The sequence below is a fragment of the Strigops habroptila genome, chromosome 6 (genome assembly GCF_004027225.2).
Source record: "Strigops habroptila isolate Jane chromosome 6, bStrHab1.2.pri, whole genome shotgun sequence".
NCBI classification, from domain to species: Eukaryota; Metazoa; Chordata; class Aves; order Psittaciformes; family Psittacidae; genus Strigops; species Strigops habroptila.
In genome coordinates this window covers 11,014,328-11,030,572 of record NC_044282.2, presented here as the reverse complement: position 1 = coordinate 11,030,572, position 16,245 = coordinate 11,014,328, and the positions used below count along the sequence as shown (strand labels likewise).

General features: G+C 40.3%; 1 protein-coding gene across 1 annotated transcript in view; it reads right to left on the bottom strand.

Moving 5' to 3' along the window:
- Positions 1-16,245, bottom strand: part of CEP85L (centrosomal protein 85 like) — a 113,154-nt gene that overhangs the window by 28,645 nt on the left and 68,264 nt on the right. Inside the window, exon 4 of the mRNA XM_030489908.1 lies at positions 3,278-3,399. Within this exon, the coding sequence (XP_030345768.1) occupies positions 3,278-3,399 (122 nt within the window). The remainder of the gene's footprint in view (positions 1-3,277; positions 3,400-16,245) is intronic.

Sequence of the window (16,245 nt, the reverse complement as noted above, 5' to 3'; positions counted from 1 at the left end):
GTCATATGTTCAAATATTTGGCATATATTCATGTACCCCCTACACACAGTTCCTGCCAAACAAACAGCGCCAGGACCACACTAGAGACATCTACAGTGGCTGGCCAGCCTCAAGAGATGTTCACAATTGTACCAAACACTGTAATTTCACGGTCGTGAATGCACCGAACAGAGGAGCCGCACAAAGAATTAAAATGTGATGCTGTAATTTTCTAAACCAATACAAACACTGTTGGCTCCCTCTGGTGCTAAATATACTGTAGTGTTACATACTAAACACCAGAGAAGTAAGGCAATGATATAATTCAATTGTTTTGTACAGTAGGTGACAGACATTCTAGTAATAAGTGTTACAGCAGCAGATTTCCTCTTGCAGACAAAATCCCTAAGTCCTTATTCACACCCTGTAGCAACAGTTCTTATGTGGAGAAAACAAGACACATACCTCGAAGAAATGATATAGTGATCCCATACACACACACACACACCAGGCTCCCTTCCTCACACCACATTTTGGCTTCCTAAAAGTACAGTTTCCATCTCGTTTTGTACGAGCAGACTTAAAGTACATTCTTAGGCTCTAATTCATTAGATTAGCAGTGATTCCTACAGTAGTTTTAAAAAGCTAACCCAAACCCACTTTTAAACCCACCCATTTATGCTACAGTGTACGTTTATACTTTAAAATATGCATTTGCTATGCTGGACAGACTACACAACTCAAATCTTTTTAACTGATCTATTATTAAATCTGCTGTTCAACACAGTGTATAGAATAAAAATCAAGTCACTTCATGTAGTCAGAGACGCAGGTGGCTGTTTGGGTTTTTTAAACATTTTATTCACAGCTTTGAACTTCCAGTGACACACCAAAGTACCCATGTATGATGACTTGCATTGTAAGCATTATTCCTTGAATCCTTGCATCGTTTTTAACGGCTATTTGAAACTTGCTTGCAGCTGTTCCAAACTGCTAGATTTCTGATGCAAAGCAAGGAAGTTTAAAAATCTAATCCGGAAGGGCTGGATTTTTGTTGCTTTTTTATCGTTGTGTGGTAAGAAGGGAAGCAGGCAGCAGGTTTCTCTTTCCTTCCCCTGCGCCTCCTCCCTTTCTCAACAAGATAAAGGTAGAACAGTTTAAGGATACTGCCTCATACAGAGCCTCCATGTCCTACTTATCAATAGATTTAAGCCATGCAGAACAAGGTGTGTGGTGTGAAGTGATGTTAATCTCCTCCACCTCCTGAATTAGCAGTGCCCCACTGTAATTCCCAATAGAAGAGGGCTTAACCTTAAAAAAACTGGGTAATGTCCCAATGTGGTTGAAAGTGAGGCTGGTGACAAGGGCAAGAGAAAGGTGTTCTTGGTGTGCTGTTTTTCATCCAGCTGTTCCTTGTACCCGTCAGCAGCAAACAGCTGGGGCTGAAGCACGGTGCTGGATGCTGACCTGCTCCAACAGCTTCCAGACAGCAGGAAGTTAACCCAACTCTCCCAAGCTTCAGTCTAGGCAGAAGTAAACAAGTCTTGCAGGCATTCTCCAGTTATCAGTTTGTAAATTCACCATGAGATACGGCTTAGGGAAACTACACCTTTTAAAATTCCATGAAAACCATAGGTATGAAAGGGCCTTCTCAGCAAACACCTACTACCAAACCTCAGTCAACAAAAGAATTCCTCCTCCATTTCCTGAAAGCATAAATTCTGTAATTTAACTACCACCATATTGAATCCTAATTAACCACACTTTGTCAAACTTTATATTTTTATTTTAGGTCACCATTTCCAAATAAATCCAAATTCTGAAAAGAAGTTTATAAGCACAGGAAGACCAGGAGCTGGAAGACTTAGCTTTACTCTCAAACATCACCTTGACTCTCAGCGCAAGGCCTGTGCCCCATATGTTAAATATAGGTAATATCAAATTTTTGCCTTCATTTGCCTTGAAGAAAGGCAGTATTCACACTTAAGTCTTATTAATACCCATCTAGTAAGAAATATAACACCGGTGCTTTATAATGGAGCTCTGTTTGTAGGTATCGAGCAATGTTAGCAGGCAACTATGTCACAAGCTGTCACTTCAGAAACTTCACCCTTGACTGTAAACATTTCCAGTTTGAAAAGAATAATGTGAACTGCCTTTTTAGTTGCCATCACGTAACAAGCCTTCATGTAGAGTGCAGAGGACGATATGCTCAGCAGAGGCACCAAAGACTGCTGCTAGCCATCATGGGTAATGCACTTCCAAATGCTGCTCACAGCTTGGGCCCCGAGAGGCGGGCTGCAGGTTATACAGCCTTAACACTGATACAGCAAGCCTGAAAAAACCCACTGTAATTTAGACAGCCTTTAAGCAGCTGATCAAAAGGCTCTGACAGATGAGATGTAAGCAACGGTTAAAGGATATTTCTATTTTAACTGCTTATCCCCTTGGGAGATCACCACCTCTGCAGGAGGGCTGGCAGAGTGCGACAGTGCGCCCGTGCTTCAGCCCCTGCAGCGCGTACCTTTGCGTACCATCTTCAGCTGCAGAGGCAGGTAAATGCACACTAATATGCCCCATCAAACTCAGGAAGCTGATGCCAAGCATCATCACTACAGTGGCAGCAGAGTTACTGGCCAGGTTGCTAGGGGACAGAAACACCTTAAACCACTGCAGTTCCTTGCTCTGTTGCAGTAGAGGAAGGCACAGATCTTGCACAAGCATAATCCTCCTGATCCCAAAGTAAATTATGCCCAAATTGTTTATCTCCACCCATTAAAAGAAAGGAACTGCTACACGAAGTATAAAAACATTCAAAATGGATGCCCAACACTCCTGCAATCAACACACGCCTGCTTTACACAGCTCTCCTCATGCTGTGGAGCAAACTATCAATAAGAGGACACAACTATTTCAAGATCAACCACTCTTCTCTCAGCCACGAGCCAAGAGTTTATTATTGAAACACAGACTGAGTCAAATGATACTTCTGTCAAATATATAAGTGCCCTTCTTAAATGTCCTACATTCAAACTCTGCAGTTCCTGATGACATCTACTAATTTAGTGTGACCTTCATTAAGCTCAAGCCCTTTATTGAAAGTACGTTTTCCGAGTTAAGGCCTCATTTTATCCAAACATCAAGAACTCCTACAAGGATTAGCTCACACGTATAAATATTTCCTGGACTGGAACCTAGCAACTTTCCTGAGTAAGCACCTCTCCTGCAAGCCAGTTTCACCATCATAGCTTTTACATCATCTAATCAGTGCAGCAGGAGCTCTGAGCAGGTTACTCACCGATCGATCACAATCTCTTTCTGTCTTAGCAGCCCCTCTTTAATTTTCATTAGAGATTCCCAGTTGCTGAAGTCCTGGTAGCTGGTAGCTGGGTAACTCTGACGAGATGTTCCAGTTGGAACCTGCATAAAATAATTGTAGAATTAGCCTCCAAAACAACAGACGTAAATAATATCCTAGATACCTGAGCATTTACAAAGCAGTTTGTTGTTTCAGAAACCTTACAATTATTTTTCAGTTTAATGCACATTTGCTTTATGTAAAACGATCTTATTTATAAACAAGTTTCTTGAAACAAACTTCAGCCCAGTGTCAGTGATTTAAAACTTATTTTATCATTTCTCTACTGAAGAGTTCATAGCACTGAAAGCAGTTTGAGATGAAAAGCTCATTTAGAATTTAAGTACATAATTAAAACAAACACCACAAAATGTTCAGATCCTGCTGCAATTCTTGTAGCACTGCAAAAAAGTTGGCTTGATAGCTTTAGACCTGCTGGTAACTGCAGGTAACTGTTACCATTCACTTGCTTGACTCACACCTGTAACTTCTGCATACAGAAAACGAGAAAATCTCCTGGATGTGTGTACATTTAAAATACAGAATATGGGAATATAATTCTAGTTAAATTCTAACTGTTTCCAAGAATACAAGTTTCATAAGTAACAGGTTTCAGGCTTTCCATTCATCTTCAAAAGCCAGGCTATGTGCCTCAACAAAGGGGGGACCACAGCTGAACTGAATATGAACTAACAACATTATGGTTTGGAAGAAAAGTAAACAACTAACTAGGATGTTTAATTAAGAACATTTTGATACTCTAAATATAAAAAGTATTACAAATATTTATATCAGGAATTCACATAAGGGAAGGTTTAAGTTAGAACTTTTGTGATCAGACGGAGGGATCCCAGCATCAGCTACCATGAAGTATCATCATCCTCCACCAGTTTTCTTAATCCTGAAAAAAAGATTTTTCTTTTTATTATCTGGGAGGCATCCTGGACTATCTTGCCTTTTTATGTTTTTGGAAGAGAGCAGAAGGAAAAATGTGAAAAATAAAATATGGCCTTTTTTTAAGAAAAAATTAAATAGATTTTAGGCTATTTTTACTTGTATTTAATTGTAATTTTAAATCTAATTTCAAATTACAATAAACTGTATTAAGACCAAGACATATCACCAGCAATTAAAATCAGGTAAACAACTGTCAAGCAGGCCACACTTCTTACTGTGAATTCTAACACTAAATGGAGAGAATTCATTGCCTAACAACCCCAGACTATGACGAGCTGAAGTCAGGAACCAACTCCTGACAGCTGTGCTGTGCTCTTGTCTGTAAATTGAGAAGGTGGGTTTTTTTCCCCATTCAGTCTTGCTCAGTTCAATCCCTAGCTTGTCCACTGCTAAAATGGACAGAAACACATTTTCCATCTTTTAATTATAACTTAAAACCAAATATAAGATGACACAACTTACTAGTTTTAAAATCTTTCAAGACTGTCACTCACACACGCTCCTCCTCCCCTAACACCCCGCCCCCCCGGCCCAACTCATCTGCTTCAGGGAATATACCCTTTGCTTAACAAAACTGGATAGCCTCAATAGTAAAATTAGTTATGAATGACTGAAAATAAAACCAGCAATTCTGCACATTAAACACTTCATGACAACTTCTGACTAAAGATGCACTGAAAATGTTGACTGTGTTCCTTGCTGGACAATACCAAGCACCTCATATTTATTGAAAAGGTCATACTGACTGGATAAACAGTGCTTTTTGAGGAGAAGTAAAATAATATTAAATTGAAATTTTATCTTAAAATGGTTCATTGATTTATAGAATCCCAGAATGGTTTGGGTTGGAAGGGACCTTAAGATCACCTAGTTCCAATCCCCCTGCCATGGCCAGGGACGCCTCACACTAGACCATGTCACCCAAGGCTCTGTCCAACCCGGCCTTGAACACTGCCAGGGATGGAGCATTTACCACTTCTTCGGGCACACTGTTCCAGTGCCTCACCACCCTCACTGTAAAGATCTTCTTCCTTATATCTAACCTAAATTTCCCGTTTAAGTTTGAACCCATTACCCCATCACTACAGTCCCTAATGAAGAGTCCCTCCCCAGCATTCTTGTAGGCCCCCTTCAGATACTGGAAGGCTGCTATGAGGTCTCCACGCAACTTCTCTTCTCCAGGCTGAACAGCCCCAACTCTCTCAGCCTGTCTTCATACGGGAGGTGCTCCAGCCCTCTTATCATCCTCGTGGCCCTCCTCTGGACTCACTCCAACAGCTCCATGTCTTTTTCATGTTGAAGACACCAGAACTGTACACAGTACTCCAAGTGAGGACTCACGAGAGCAGAGTAGAGGGGCAGGATCACCTCCTTTAACCTGCTGGTCACGCTTCTTTTGATGCAGCCCAGGATACATTCAGCTTCTGGGCTGTGAGCGCACACTGCCGGCTCATATGACTATGGTTAATATTTCTTGTCCCACGCTCATTCATAATTACATTCCACAAGCAATAAAAACAACAGAAAACGTGAAAATTCTCTCAATTGTGGTGCCTAAAATAAAGTTCTTCATACAACTGGTTACTGCAAGCATATTCTAGGTTTGAAGGTTTATGTGAATAAAATTTGTATCATCTGCAATTTCTGGTAAGTCAGTTCATTAAACCTATGGTTGTTTAAGGAAGTTATGTTAAAGATGGCACTGTGCTCTACTGAGAAGCAAGGAATGGCAAAGCTAAGTGCTGCCTGGATTAAGATCTACCACCCATTTGTGATGGATTTAGCACTTGTCTTGCTTCATTTTTCATGCACAATGACCAATATTACCATTAAAAAAATCATAAATTGGTGGTATCACCTTAGCTCTTTTAGGTTTGGGCAGCGGCCTAATAAAACAGGAAAGATAACCAAGTCATGATTCTTCCTGTAAGTAATACATGTGCAGAGTCTTTAAGGATCAATGAATCTAAAATAAATCTTGCCTGGGTTGCTCAATCCAGACCAGATAAACTTCAAACTCGTGTTTGGTGCTTACAGAATACTTTAGGATTGTCACATATTGTTTTGTATTACAGTTATCCACATGACTGGCTGAATTAACAGACACCAGCTCAAAACTATTTCAGTGAAAGTCTTTTAGTCATAGACGCCATGTCATGCAATATAAAGTGACAACATCAGGAACTATCACTGTACACTGTGTCATGAAATTTTTTCCTTTGCTTCTCTCACTACAGTGCTGAAGAATGCTTTTCTATATCCTCCTCAATCGCATTACACCACAGCCGAAAAAAGAGAAACAGTCCTTAATGCAGTTGGGATTAGCTATGTTTCACAGCCAGAAATTCCATCTCTACCCAAAAGAAACAGCCCTCAAGGGTTTGACATGATAAACAGGAAATATATGGCTTTATAAAGCCAAATCAACCCATTTATTGAACAAGGTGAATTTTATCTTAAGACTGAACTATAGAAACGGAGAGATTAAAGACAACTATTTAAATATGAATCCGTCTTAACTGAAAACATTCTGGAAGCCACCAGTGGTTCTCTAGCAAAATTCTTCAAAGGAAGCCCCTTACTTCAGTCTAGCACCTTTGCAAACTTAACAGTTTGCCCTAAAATTAGAAAGAAACCCTTCAACTTTGGTACAATAAGTGCCTATACAAGAAGCGAATTAAACATTAAAGTTGCTGAAAATCAAGGCAAGAAGTTTTGCAAATTTAAGAACAGAGTAATATCTTGTCCATTAAATGCTAATAGTAGTGTTGGTTTTGTTTTAAACCTAATACATGAGGCCCCTTAGCTGACTGACCGAGATGCTTTTGGCTTTGCAATATAGCTAACCTTACAGAGTATATACATCCTTAACAACAAATAGAATATTTTGTATTACAACTGTGTGTTTCAATTTGTCACTCTGAACAGATGAAAACAACAAAAAAAAAAATTGTTTCTGATTATCGTGTTTCAGCCAATTTAAAAAAAAACAACAACAACAAAAAAAAAATGCTAAAAATACTTCTCAGCACTTCCCAGAATTACAAGACACTTCACTCATTTATGAGCACGTGGTGTTGACTACTCCAAAGAGCCTTCTAGCTGCTTTGATTGGTGTGGCAACATACAAGTGGTCCATTTACATTCGAGTATTTTGTCTCCCAAGTACATCAAGCCGAATAATGCGAGTAAGGCACACTTTTAGGACTCATCTACGGAAAGCCATCCACAACTTCAAGTCCTCGACTTGAATTCTCCACAACTACGAAGTGAAATACCAGCTTGAAACACAGCATTGTTTTCCATCTGCCCTAGAAAATGCAACTATTTTTGTCACCTGGCACCTCTTCCAAGAGTTATCAGCTTTGGACTGAGAACATCTGTTCAGTTAAAACAGTATCCTTTGCACAGTGGCATCCAAAGGTCCCCACTAGCTCGTTTTTTGACAAGGGCTTGGCCTTGACTTTCACAACCTGGCAAGCCTTCAAGTCACTGCTGAGGCACAGCTAGCTGCCGGGGAAAAAAAAAAGTAAGTAAATCTTTGCTATATTAGCCTATATGCAAATATTTATTACCATAACACACATTACTGACTGATTCCATCATGTTTCTCAACAGTGGGAAAAGAATTTTTCTCTGGACTAAAGAGTAACAACATTTGAATAAGTTAGGCCAATCATGGCTGGGGCTTTAACTGTGCTAATCAAAATAATCTTCTCCAAACGTGCTTGTCGTTTCAGCCTAAAGCAGTTCAATGTCTCAGCACAGAGTAGCACAGCATTCCATGTAACGTGCTGGATTGCAAAGTAAAGGCGGAGTCCAAAAATTACAAAGTGATAGCTATTCTCATAGAATCATGGAATTATAGAATGACAGAATGGTTGAGACTGGAAGGGACCTTAAAGCTCATCTAGTTCCAAGCCCCCTGCCATGGGCAGCCATTAGACCAGGTTGCTCAAAAGCAGCAATGGATTTTAATGTTTTTTTCCCTGAAAGTTGCAGTTTTAATAATATACCACTGTCTATATCACAACTGTAAAGTTTTCACAGCCCATTACTAACAGCTAGCAGAGCAACAAAAGTTATGCTGAGTGATCTCTTCTAGCCAACTACCTGTGCTGTCCTGCTATCATTAACCCCACTCTGCAGGTATCATTCTTCTCTCTCTGCATTTTACAGGCATTCAGTATTCAGGAGAAAGAGAATTCCTTAGCACCAGCTAATCAAAAGCAAAGAATTGGCACAACCAATGTCAGCAGGAGCACAAATGGTTCCTTCTGTCCATCTAACAGTGGAGGAAAGGAATACAAGTGTCCAAATAGAAATGTCTTCACGGATTGTGCCTCAGAGACACAGCACTTGCCCTACCATGTCACTGGGCGATAAGGGAGAAAGAAGAGGTGGTGGATGTGGTATTAGCAAGCCCAAATGCACTATTATCACAGAGATGCCTCTTGCTCTTTGCTTCCCTGTGATGGGAAAAGGATTAGATCTGTAAAGGCAGAGCAGCCATCCTTGATGAGCCCTGCAGCTGCTCCCTGCCCTGGGTAAGGAAAGAAGGGTTTACCCACCCCTTCCTTCCCACCCAGATTTCCTCCTAACATCAGGCCAAGTGTTTCAGCTCAACAGCAACCTTAATTCAGACAACCCTGAGGACCATCCATCTTCCCACCAGCAAAACACGACAGGGCTAGGGGCTCTCATGCAGGAAAGCTGAAAGGAGGCTGCAAGCACGGAATCAGGCCTTGATGTGAAATCACATTAAAATGAAGGCAAGGAATAATTTCTACAGAAAGTACCTACTAGAAAGAACAGCCACAAAGAAGCATTGTAACAGATTCCCAGATGGGTAAAAACAAGGCAATGGACTGAGTCAAGAAATCCCGACTTGTGGTGTCTGTATTTCACCATCACCTACCTACCACTCCACTCCATTCCGCTGCTGCCATTTAAGGAAGGCAGTGTTTCTGCTCAGCAGGATATAATCACCACAATTCTTGGCAGCAACACCTAGGTTGCATCCCATTTTGCTGTACTTCCACAAATCTCCAGCAGTCATGAGGGAGAGAACATCTAATCATGTCCTTGCACCCTTATTCCAGCCATTGGCACACGTGGTGCTCTTTGGGGAATTTTTAATGGAGAAGGAGAAGGACATAAAATCAAAATTGAATCACCACTGAGTTGTGAGGTACTGAGAAATAAAGATTAATCGCAGAGAGGTCAGCACTGCCAAATGCAAGTGGTGGAATCCAGTGCAGAAAATAAATAAATAAATAGAATGAATAAGGCTTGGAAAAAAATTCCCAAACACATACTTTGTTACACAGACAAGCAACCTGCAAAGTAATTAATATAACAGCGACCACAACTAATAGGGGGAATAAACTTGACAGGAGGTCACAATTTAACCTGCCTGAAAATCAGCTTAATGCAAGTCTGACTTGCCCATGCACAATATGTCACGTCACAGAGAAAGTGGGTGAGGAAAGGAGTAAAACAGTGACTTTAAATAGCTCTTGCATACAACCAGCTGGAAGAACATGTTCGGTTCTGGGCATTGTACTACCAGAAAGCCACTGAAATAGTAGAACATGTTCGAGGAAGAACAACTCTAAAGATTAAAAAGCTTAGAGTGGTAAGTAAAGAGCTAAATACCACAAAGGCTAAAGAGACATGTAATCTGCCAGCAAACACTTTGTTTCCTAGGCTGAAAGTCCATACAAACCAAGGTTGGTGGAAGAGCGATATGACAATTTGGGATACAAGTATGGGAGGAAAAAGATAAAAACGCCAAAAAAAAACCCCAAGCAAATTAAAAACTGGGAGAAAAGTAGCATCTCACAAACAATTGAAAGAAGATTCAGATTTTTGGATCTACACTGAATAAAGTTTAGGAACTAAAGGGCAAGCCAGTCCTTGATGACACATCAGGACTTCTCAGTGTTAGTGTTAAATTATGCTGGGACCAAGTACATGCGACTAAGGATAGAACTGCCGATCACAGTTAGGCTCAAACTTCACAGACTGAAAACCAAGATCAAAACTCATTCAAGAAACAGTTCACCTTAAAAATATATAGCCACAGTTCTACTGCATGGACGCTACACATAAGATTTCCACAGAATAAGCAGCCAGCATGACAGACACACCAACCGTTATCCCAGTTTGCAGTATCCTAAATTAGTGTTGGGAATTTGGAACCTCAAAATTGGCAAACAGTACAACAAATAAAGGACAATTCCCACTCCCCCACACCCCCTGTTTTCATGCAGGTTTTTTGCTATTATAAGAATCAGACCCATTCAGTTTGGTGTTGCAATATTGTACAGGTCTTTACAAAGCAAGCACATTAAGTCCTTTGCTAGTGCACTAACGTGCTCCTTTTCCTCTTTGCAGCAAGTGTTTAAAACTGTGATAATGAGTTGTTCTGTTCTGCAAGGTGGGAGGCAGCATGCCTCTCTGGTTAGATGGAACCGTATTATTGCATCTCTTGTATGACTTTTTAAAGATTTTCCAATAAAAAAATAAAATGCTAATGCTGACTATTTACAGACACTACTACCACTGTATCTTTTAGAAAGTGGAAAGCTTTCAAAAAGGAAAAGAATGAACAGCAACGGCATTAAAATGCTTCCTAAAAGCAGCACTCCACCTAGCCATTACACTTCTACAAGAATGTTTGTTGAAGCCTCCTTCACAAATGAAATCCCCAATGCACAGAAGGCATTACGTGCTTTATTAAGAGACCTCACAGATCTGACCCACGAAAGCCAGGGAGGAATTTGACTGTCCCACGAGTTACTGGTTTTTATACATTTACTCCTTCCCCAGCACTGTTTATACTGCAGCTGAGGCTTCTGAACTTTATCAAGGTCAGGTTTGATAACTGCAGCAAGAGAGGAAGACATGATCCCTTAGCACAATAGCTTACAGATGAATTAAGAGCAAAGCATAGCAACTACATGGTTGCTGGGATACTAAGAGAGATGGGAGAAAACAAATGCTAAGGTCAGGTATAGTATTCACCATGCAGGGGAAAAGAATAATAATAATAATAATAATAATAATAATAATAATAAAAAAGCAAGCAGAGATTTGCTAGTGATGGCATAGCTACAGGGATTTGATAGCAAACACATGGTCACTTAACCATGGCATTTACATGAAAATTTACATTGCTGTCAAAGGGGGGGGGGGCTGTTCTCCTGCCCTTTCTCACCACTTCAAACACCCCTACCTTTCAGCTCCCTCCTGACAGCCCTAGTCCTACACTCTCCCTCCATCCCATACACGAGGGTTATTTGTATCTGGGTCAGGCTCTACCAGATTCATTGTACAAGGCCTGTGAAGTCTAGCGCTGGCACACACTGCTAAGTGGAAAAGCAGCATACAAGACAACACGTTTTACAGTGGCACAGCTTTGTGCTGGATTAGTACAAACACACAACCGCAAGTCAAATTATCTCAACTCCAGACAGTGCCAAACCCTCCATCAGTTTGCAGACTGGATATTTTCTAAGCTTCTGAAAAAAATACTACTACGCAGTTGCTGTGACACTGTCAAGTTACTGGCCAGGACCTGGTGTTTAGATATGCAATCAGGTGGAACTTCCACATGCAGGTGGGCATGAGAGAATAAAACCAAAAACCTCCTGCGCTTTCTTATCTTTTGAAACATCCTGCTTGTGCTGGTTATCTGAATTACAAGAGCACACACAGGACCAGCAGCACAGTCCTGGCCTACAGTCAGAGACTAAGTGTGAAAGATCTGTATGTGCTCAAAATCTGCATCTAGCAGAGGTTCCTGAATAAAACAGGAATATAACAGGGGATTAGTAAGGGAAGCGAACTGGAATGCTGGCCACTGCTTAACTAGCAAGGTTTCGTTCCCCCCAGCATCCTTGATGGTATTGTGCAAAAACCTCAAACAATTAACTAAGAAGTCAACATATTAACTCTGGAAAAACTTTGCAAGATCCTTAGGGATGCACATCGGTACTGTACGAGCCAAGGACAGTCTCCTTACAAGAGGCTGCAGCCACTCAGCAGTCCCCCATGACTGTCTCATCTCTGGCACCTTATGCTGCTATGTTCTTAAAGGGTGAAAACGGCACTCCCAGCGCTGCAGGCTAGATTATACACCCTCTTCTGCTTATCTGCCCATGAACAATGACACTTCTTTTGCTTTTATGTGATGTTATAACATTCCTTTATACTCCACACAACGCCAATATTATTTTTGTCAGAAATCCTTTCCATTTATATTCTGGCAAATGTTATGAACACAAAACACTTCTAGGTGCCACTTAATATGACGTTAAAAGCAACAGTGCCTGGAATTTTCCACTGATAACAATTGGGTCTTTCCTAAGTATAGAAGCACTTGTTTTATTAAGTGTTCATTTTATCTTCCCATTACATTTAAATTTAAATGCTATTTACTAAAAAAAAAAATCAAAATAAATCTGGAGATGAAAGGGAGCTTCCACAAGGAGAACAACTGCAACGTCACCCCCCTTTTTTTGATGCTTTTAGTGAAAGCTTCACTGTTAAATTGATTTTACTTTTTTGTTTCCTGTTGTGGCCCGGAAAGCAGCATGACCAAAACCAACTTCAGTTATTCAAATACCACAAAAATACCACTGTTTTAAGTGCTGTACAAATGCAGGACATACATTATTCACTACAAAATTTTATGAACTGTACAAACAAGACAGAAATAGATTTAAAAAAAAAAAATGAATACTTGGGAAGACAAGAGAAGGAACGAATCAATCATGAATAAAGTGCCCCTAAAAGTAAAATATCTCAGGCATTGCACTCGGGCATCTTCAACCAAGTTCTGATAATTTATAAAAATTTACACTGCTAATATCTACAAATACCAGTTTCCTAAGGGCTGGTGTTGACTGCTCATTCATTACTTATTATTCCTGCTCAAGGCCACAAAAGAGTGAATGCAAAAAGTGACCCAGAAAGCAAGCAAAAAGGTTTCTCTTTTTTGCCAGCCTGCACAAACTCTGCGGGAAGAGCAGAGCTGGTCATCAGTCTCGCACAGAAACCGCCTGGAGCCCTTCTGGACCAAGAGGATAATAAAAAGAGAGTGCGACTTGGGTGAATACCGGGGGGAGGGAATGCTTGCTGTGCAGTAATTGGAAAAGAAGATTTAAGACAGACTGATAAGCACAGAGCATCAGAGCCTCTTAACAAAAAATGCAAACATACTGAAAGAGAGAGAAGTCGCTCTGAACTTAGCGTGACGCAGGAGTACACATTTGGGGGAAAATGATGCTCTGCAATTTTTTTATCAAGAGTCCAAATTTTTCAAAATGAAGATCTTTAGATTCTGTGAAGGGTGTTGTCCCCTGAATCAGAAACCTGAGCCTCAGTTCTGCATTCTGCTTGTGTCAGCTTTTCATGACTTTAAAAGAAACATGAGCCATGAGCGCAATATTCATCACATTTAACTGAACTTCAAAAAGAAACAAAAAACTCCCACAAAATTAAAGCAGAAATGTTCAAAATATTTATATGACGACAAACCCAAGTATTCACACAAACTCACAAAAGCACGTGGTGTAAAAAACCGACAATCCAGAACAGGTCTCTATGGGCACTTGCCAAAAGAATGGAGCCTAGCCAAATTACCGGAGCCTGCGCATGTCAAGTTTTGCAGATGCAGCTTCTGTACATGCTATAACTGAGAGCATATGGGGAAGGAATGATTAGGTAATATACTGCTTTCCCACTCCCTTTTAGGCTGATAAAGGAAAAAAGTAAGCAGAAATAAAGACACACACCCCCCAACAACCCCCCTCCCACCTTTGTTCTATAGCTTTCATTAGTACGAACACAGATTAAAAAAAGAAAAAAAAGACAAGGATGCTCTATAAACAGCAGTGGGGGATTTAGTAAAGCCACCTTTACAGCATCACATGTATCACATGTAAACAACAACTATTTTGGAAAAAAATAATGATTTTAAACTTACATGGAGACACCATGTACCTGCGTGTCTTTCTAAATTTCAGAGGGAATTGGAGGCTTTGTGCCTCTGACAAATCAGGTCCTGGAATCTCAAAAGTCAAACATTTGAAAATCCCAGCCTGAAACTTCTGTGTCACTGAGGAACAGAAGAAATGCAGCCAGTTTAACACTGGACTGTCTGCAAAACTGGGCATCACACAAGCATGGAAGGTAGTCACACAATTAGTGTGTGGAGTAAGTGACAGATATTTAAACTGTTTGGCTTCAATCCAGATTATGAACCTTTCCCACTTGAGTTTATGAGGGGTACTTGAAATGCACTTGTCTCTAACAAAAGTAGCAGTATGATGTAGGGCTGCATTTGAACATCTGTGTCAGTGTGTGAAGGTGTTTTCCTTCCTTAGGAGATAAACTGGGGGAAGTCCTAGCACCTTCTTAATATAAACAGAAAGAGTAGAAAAAGTTCACACAAAAATTAAATAAATATCACTTCCATCACCAGCAATTAGTACTTGTCACTCATAGATCTCAAAGTACCTTGAAAAGAAACTAGAATTATAATTCTCATTCTACAGAAAGGAAACTGAGACAAGAGAAAAGACAATTTGACCAAGACTCTCCAAAGAGCATTAATTCCCAGCAGATTCTCTAGCATGGAAACCATTTCATAAGCAAAACACTGGTTTTAACAGAAACAAATGAGATTATCCCCACCTAAAGAAATATAAACATGTGTTGAACGAACTTCTTGATTGAATTATAAAGAAAACCAAGGTCTTATCCACCCAGAACATCCTTGGAGCCAAAATGGAGGTGAAGCTGCATGTTCTGTTTGGCAGGATCTGAATCTATTTTTCATCATGCTAGAAAATGTCACACACCACACACACAGGCAGGCTTCCTCGTGCTCCAGCTGGAGACTCCCTTTTGCATCCAGTACTAAGAGAATGAGAGGGGAAAATGATTCCCAGTGTAGTGATGCACCACGCTGCTAGAAGTGGGGCATCTGCAGCAAACCCTTCCTGGTATACTGTCTAACAGCACGTCAGTAATACCAAACATTTGGAAAGAACTAGAAGCTGGTTCAGTAACAACTAGTTAAAAGCTGTATGTATATCTCTACCTAGTTTCTCTGCTACTCAGAGATGGTCTAAACCAGAGGAGTAGAGCAACGTTATTGTTTTTGCACATTCTACAATAAAATAAAGAAAATACAAAGTTTCATACCTCCAAATCTCAAGTAATACTGTTTGGGATCCTAACTTTCTGGAGTGCTAAGAGCAGAAAAAAACTATTCTTAAAATACAGGATATTTTCCTACATACGTAATTGTGAAACAGCAGTTCATTTCTGAAGAAGCAAAAGACATTCTGTTAGTTAAATAAACATCAGTGATTTCTGATGAAGCTAAAAAGCAAATAAGCAAAAAACTCTTAGTGTTTTAGCTACAAATGGCATGTAACAAAGAAAGGAAGTGATAGATAGCTGACATTCACCATGGGAATTGTGCTAGTCTTATTTATAGCCACTCCATAGAAATGAAGAAGGAAAAAAAAAAGGGCAGGGCAATAGGTGTAAGGAGTAAGTGGAAGAAGACACCACTCTGTAATGCCAACCGAAAGAATGAAAGGTGTTTCTGGTCCACATTTCCCATATGCACATCTTAAGGTAGGACCAACTGAAAATTAGCCTGAAAACTCTTTGAATGCCTGATCTACGCAATGTCCATGTTGATCTGAATGAAGATCCCAGTGAGGAAAGCCGTTGAGGCCACCAGCCTACAAGCTCCCCGTCCACACTACAGGAGGATGGTCACTGCAATACTCTGCATGAAAGAATCCTTCAGCTTCTAAATGCTGCTAATGTGTTCATCCTTTGGGCAATTTTCATGCTTTGCTGTTAGAACAACCTCAGCTGATAATAAGGAGCAGCTAAATCTAAACCCCAATTGTTTCTCCTCC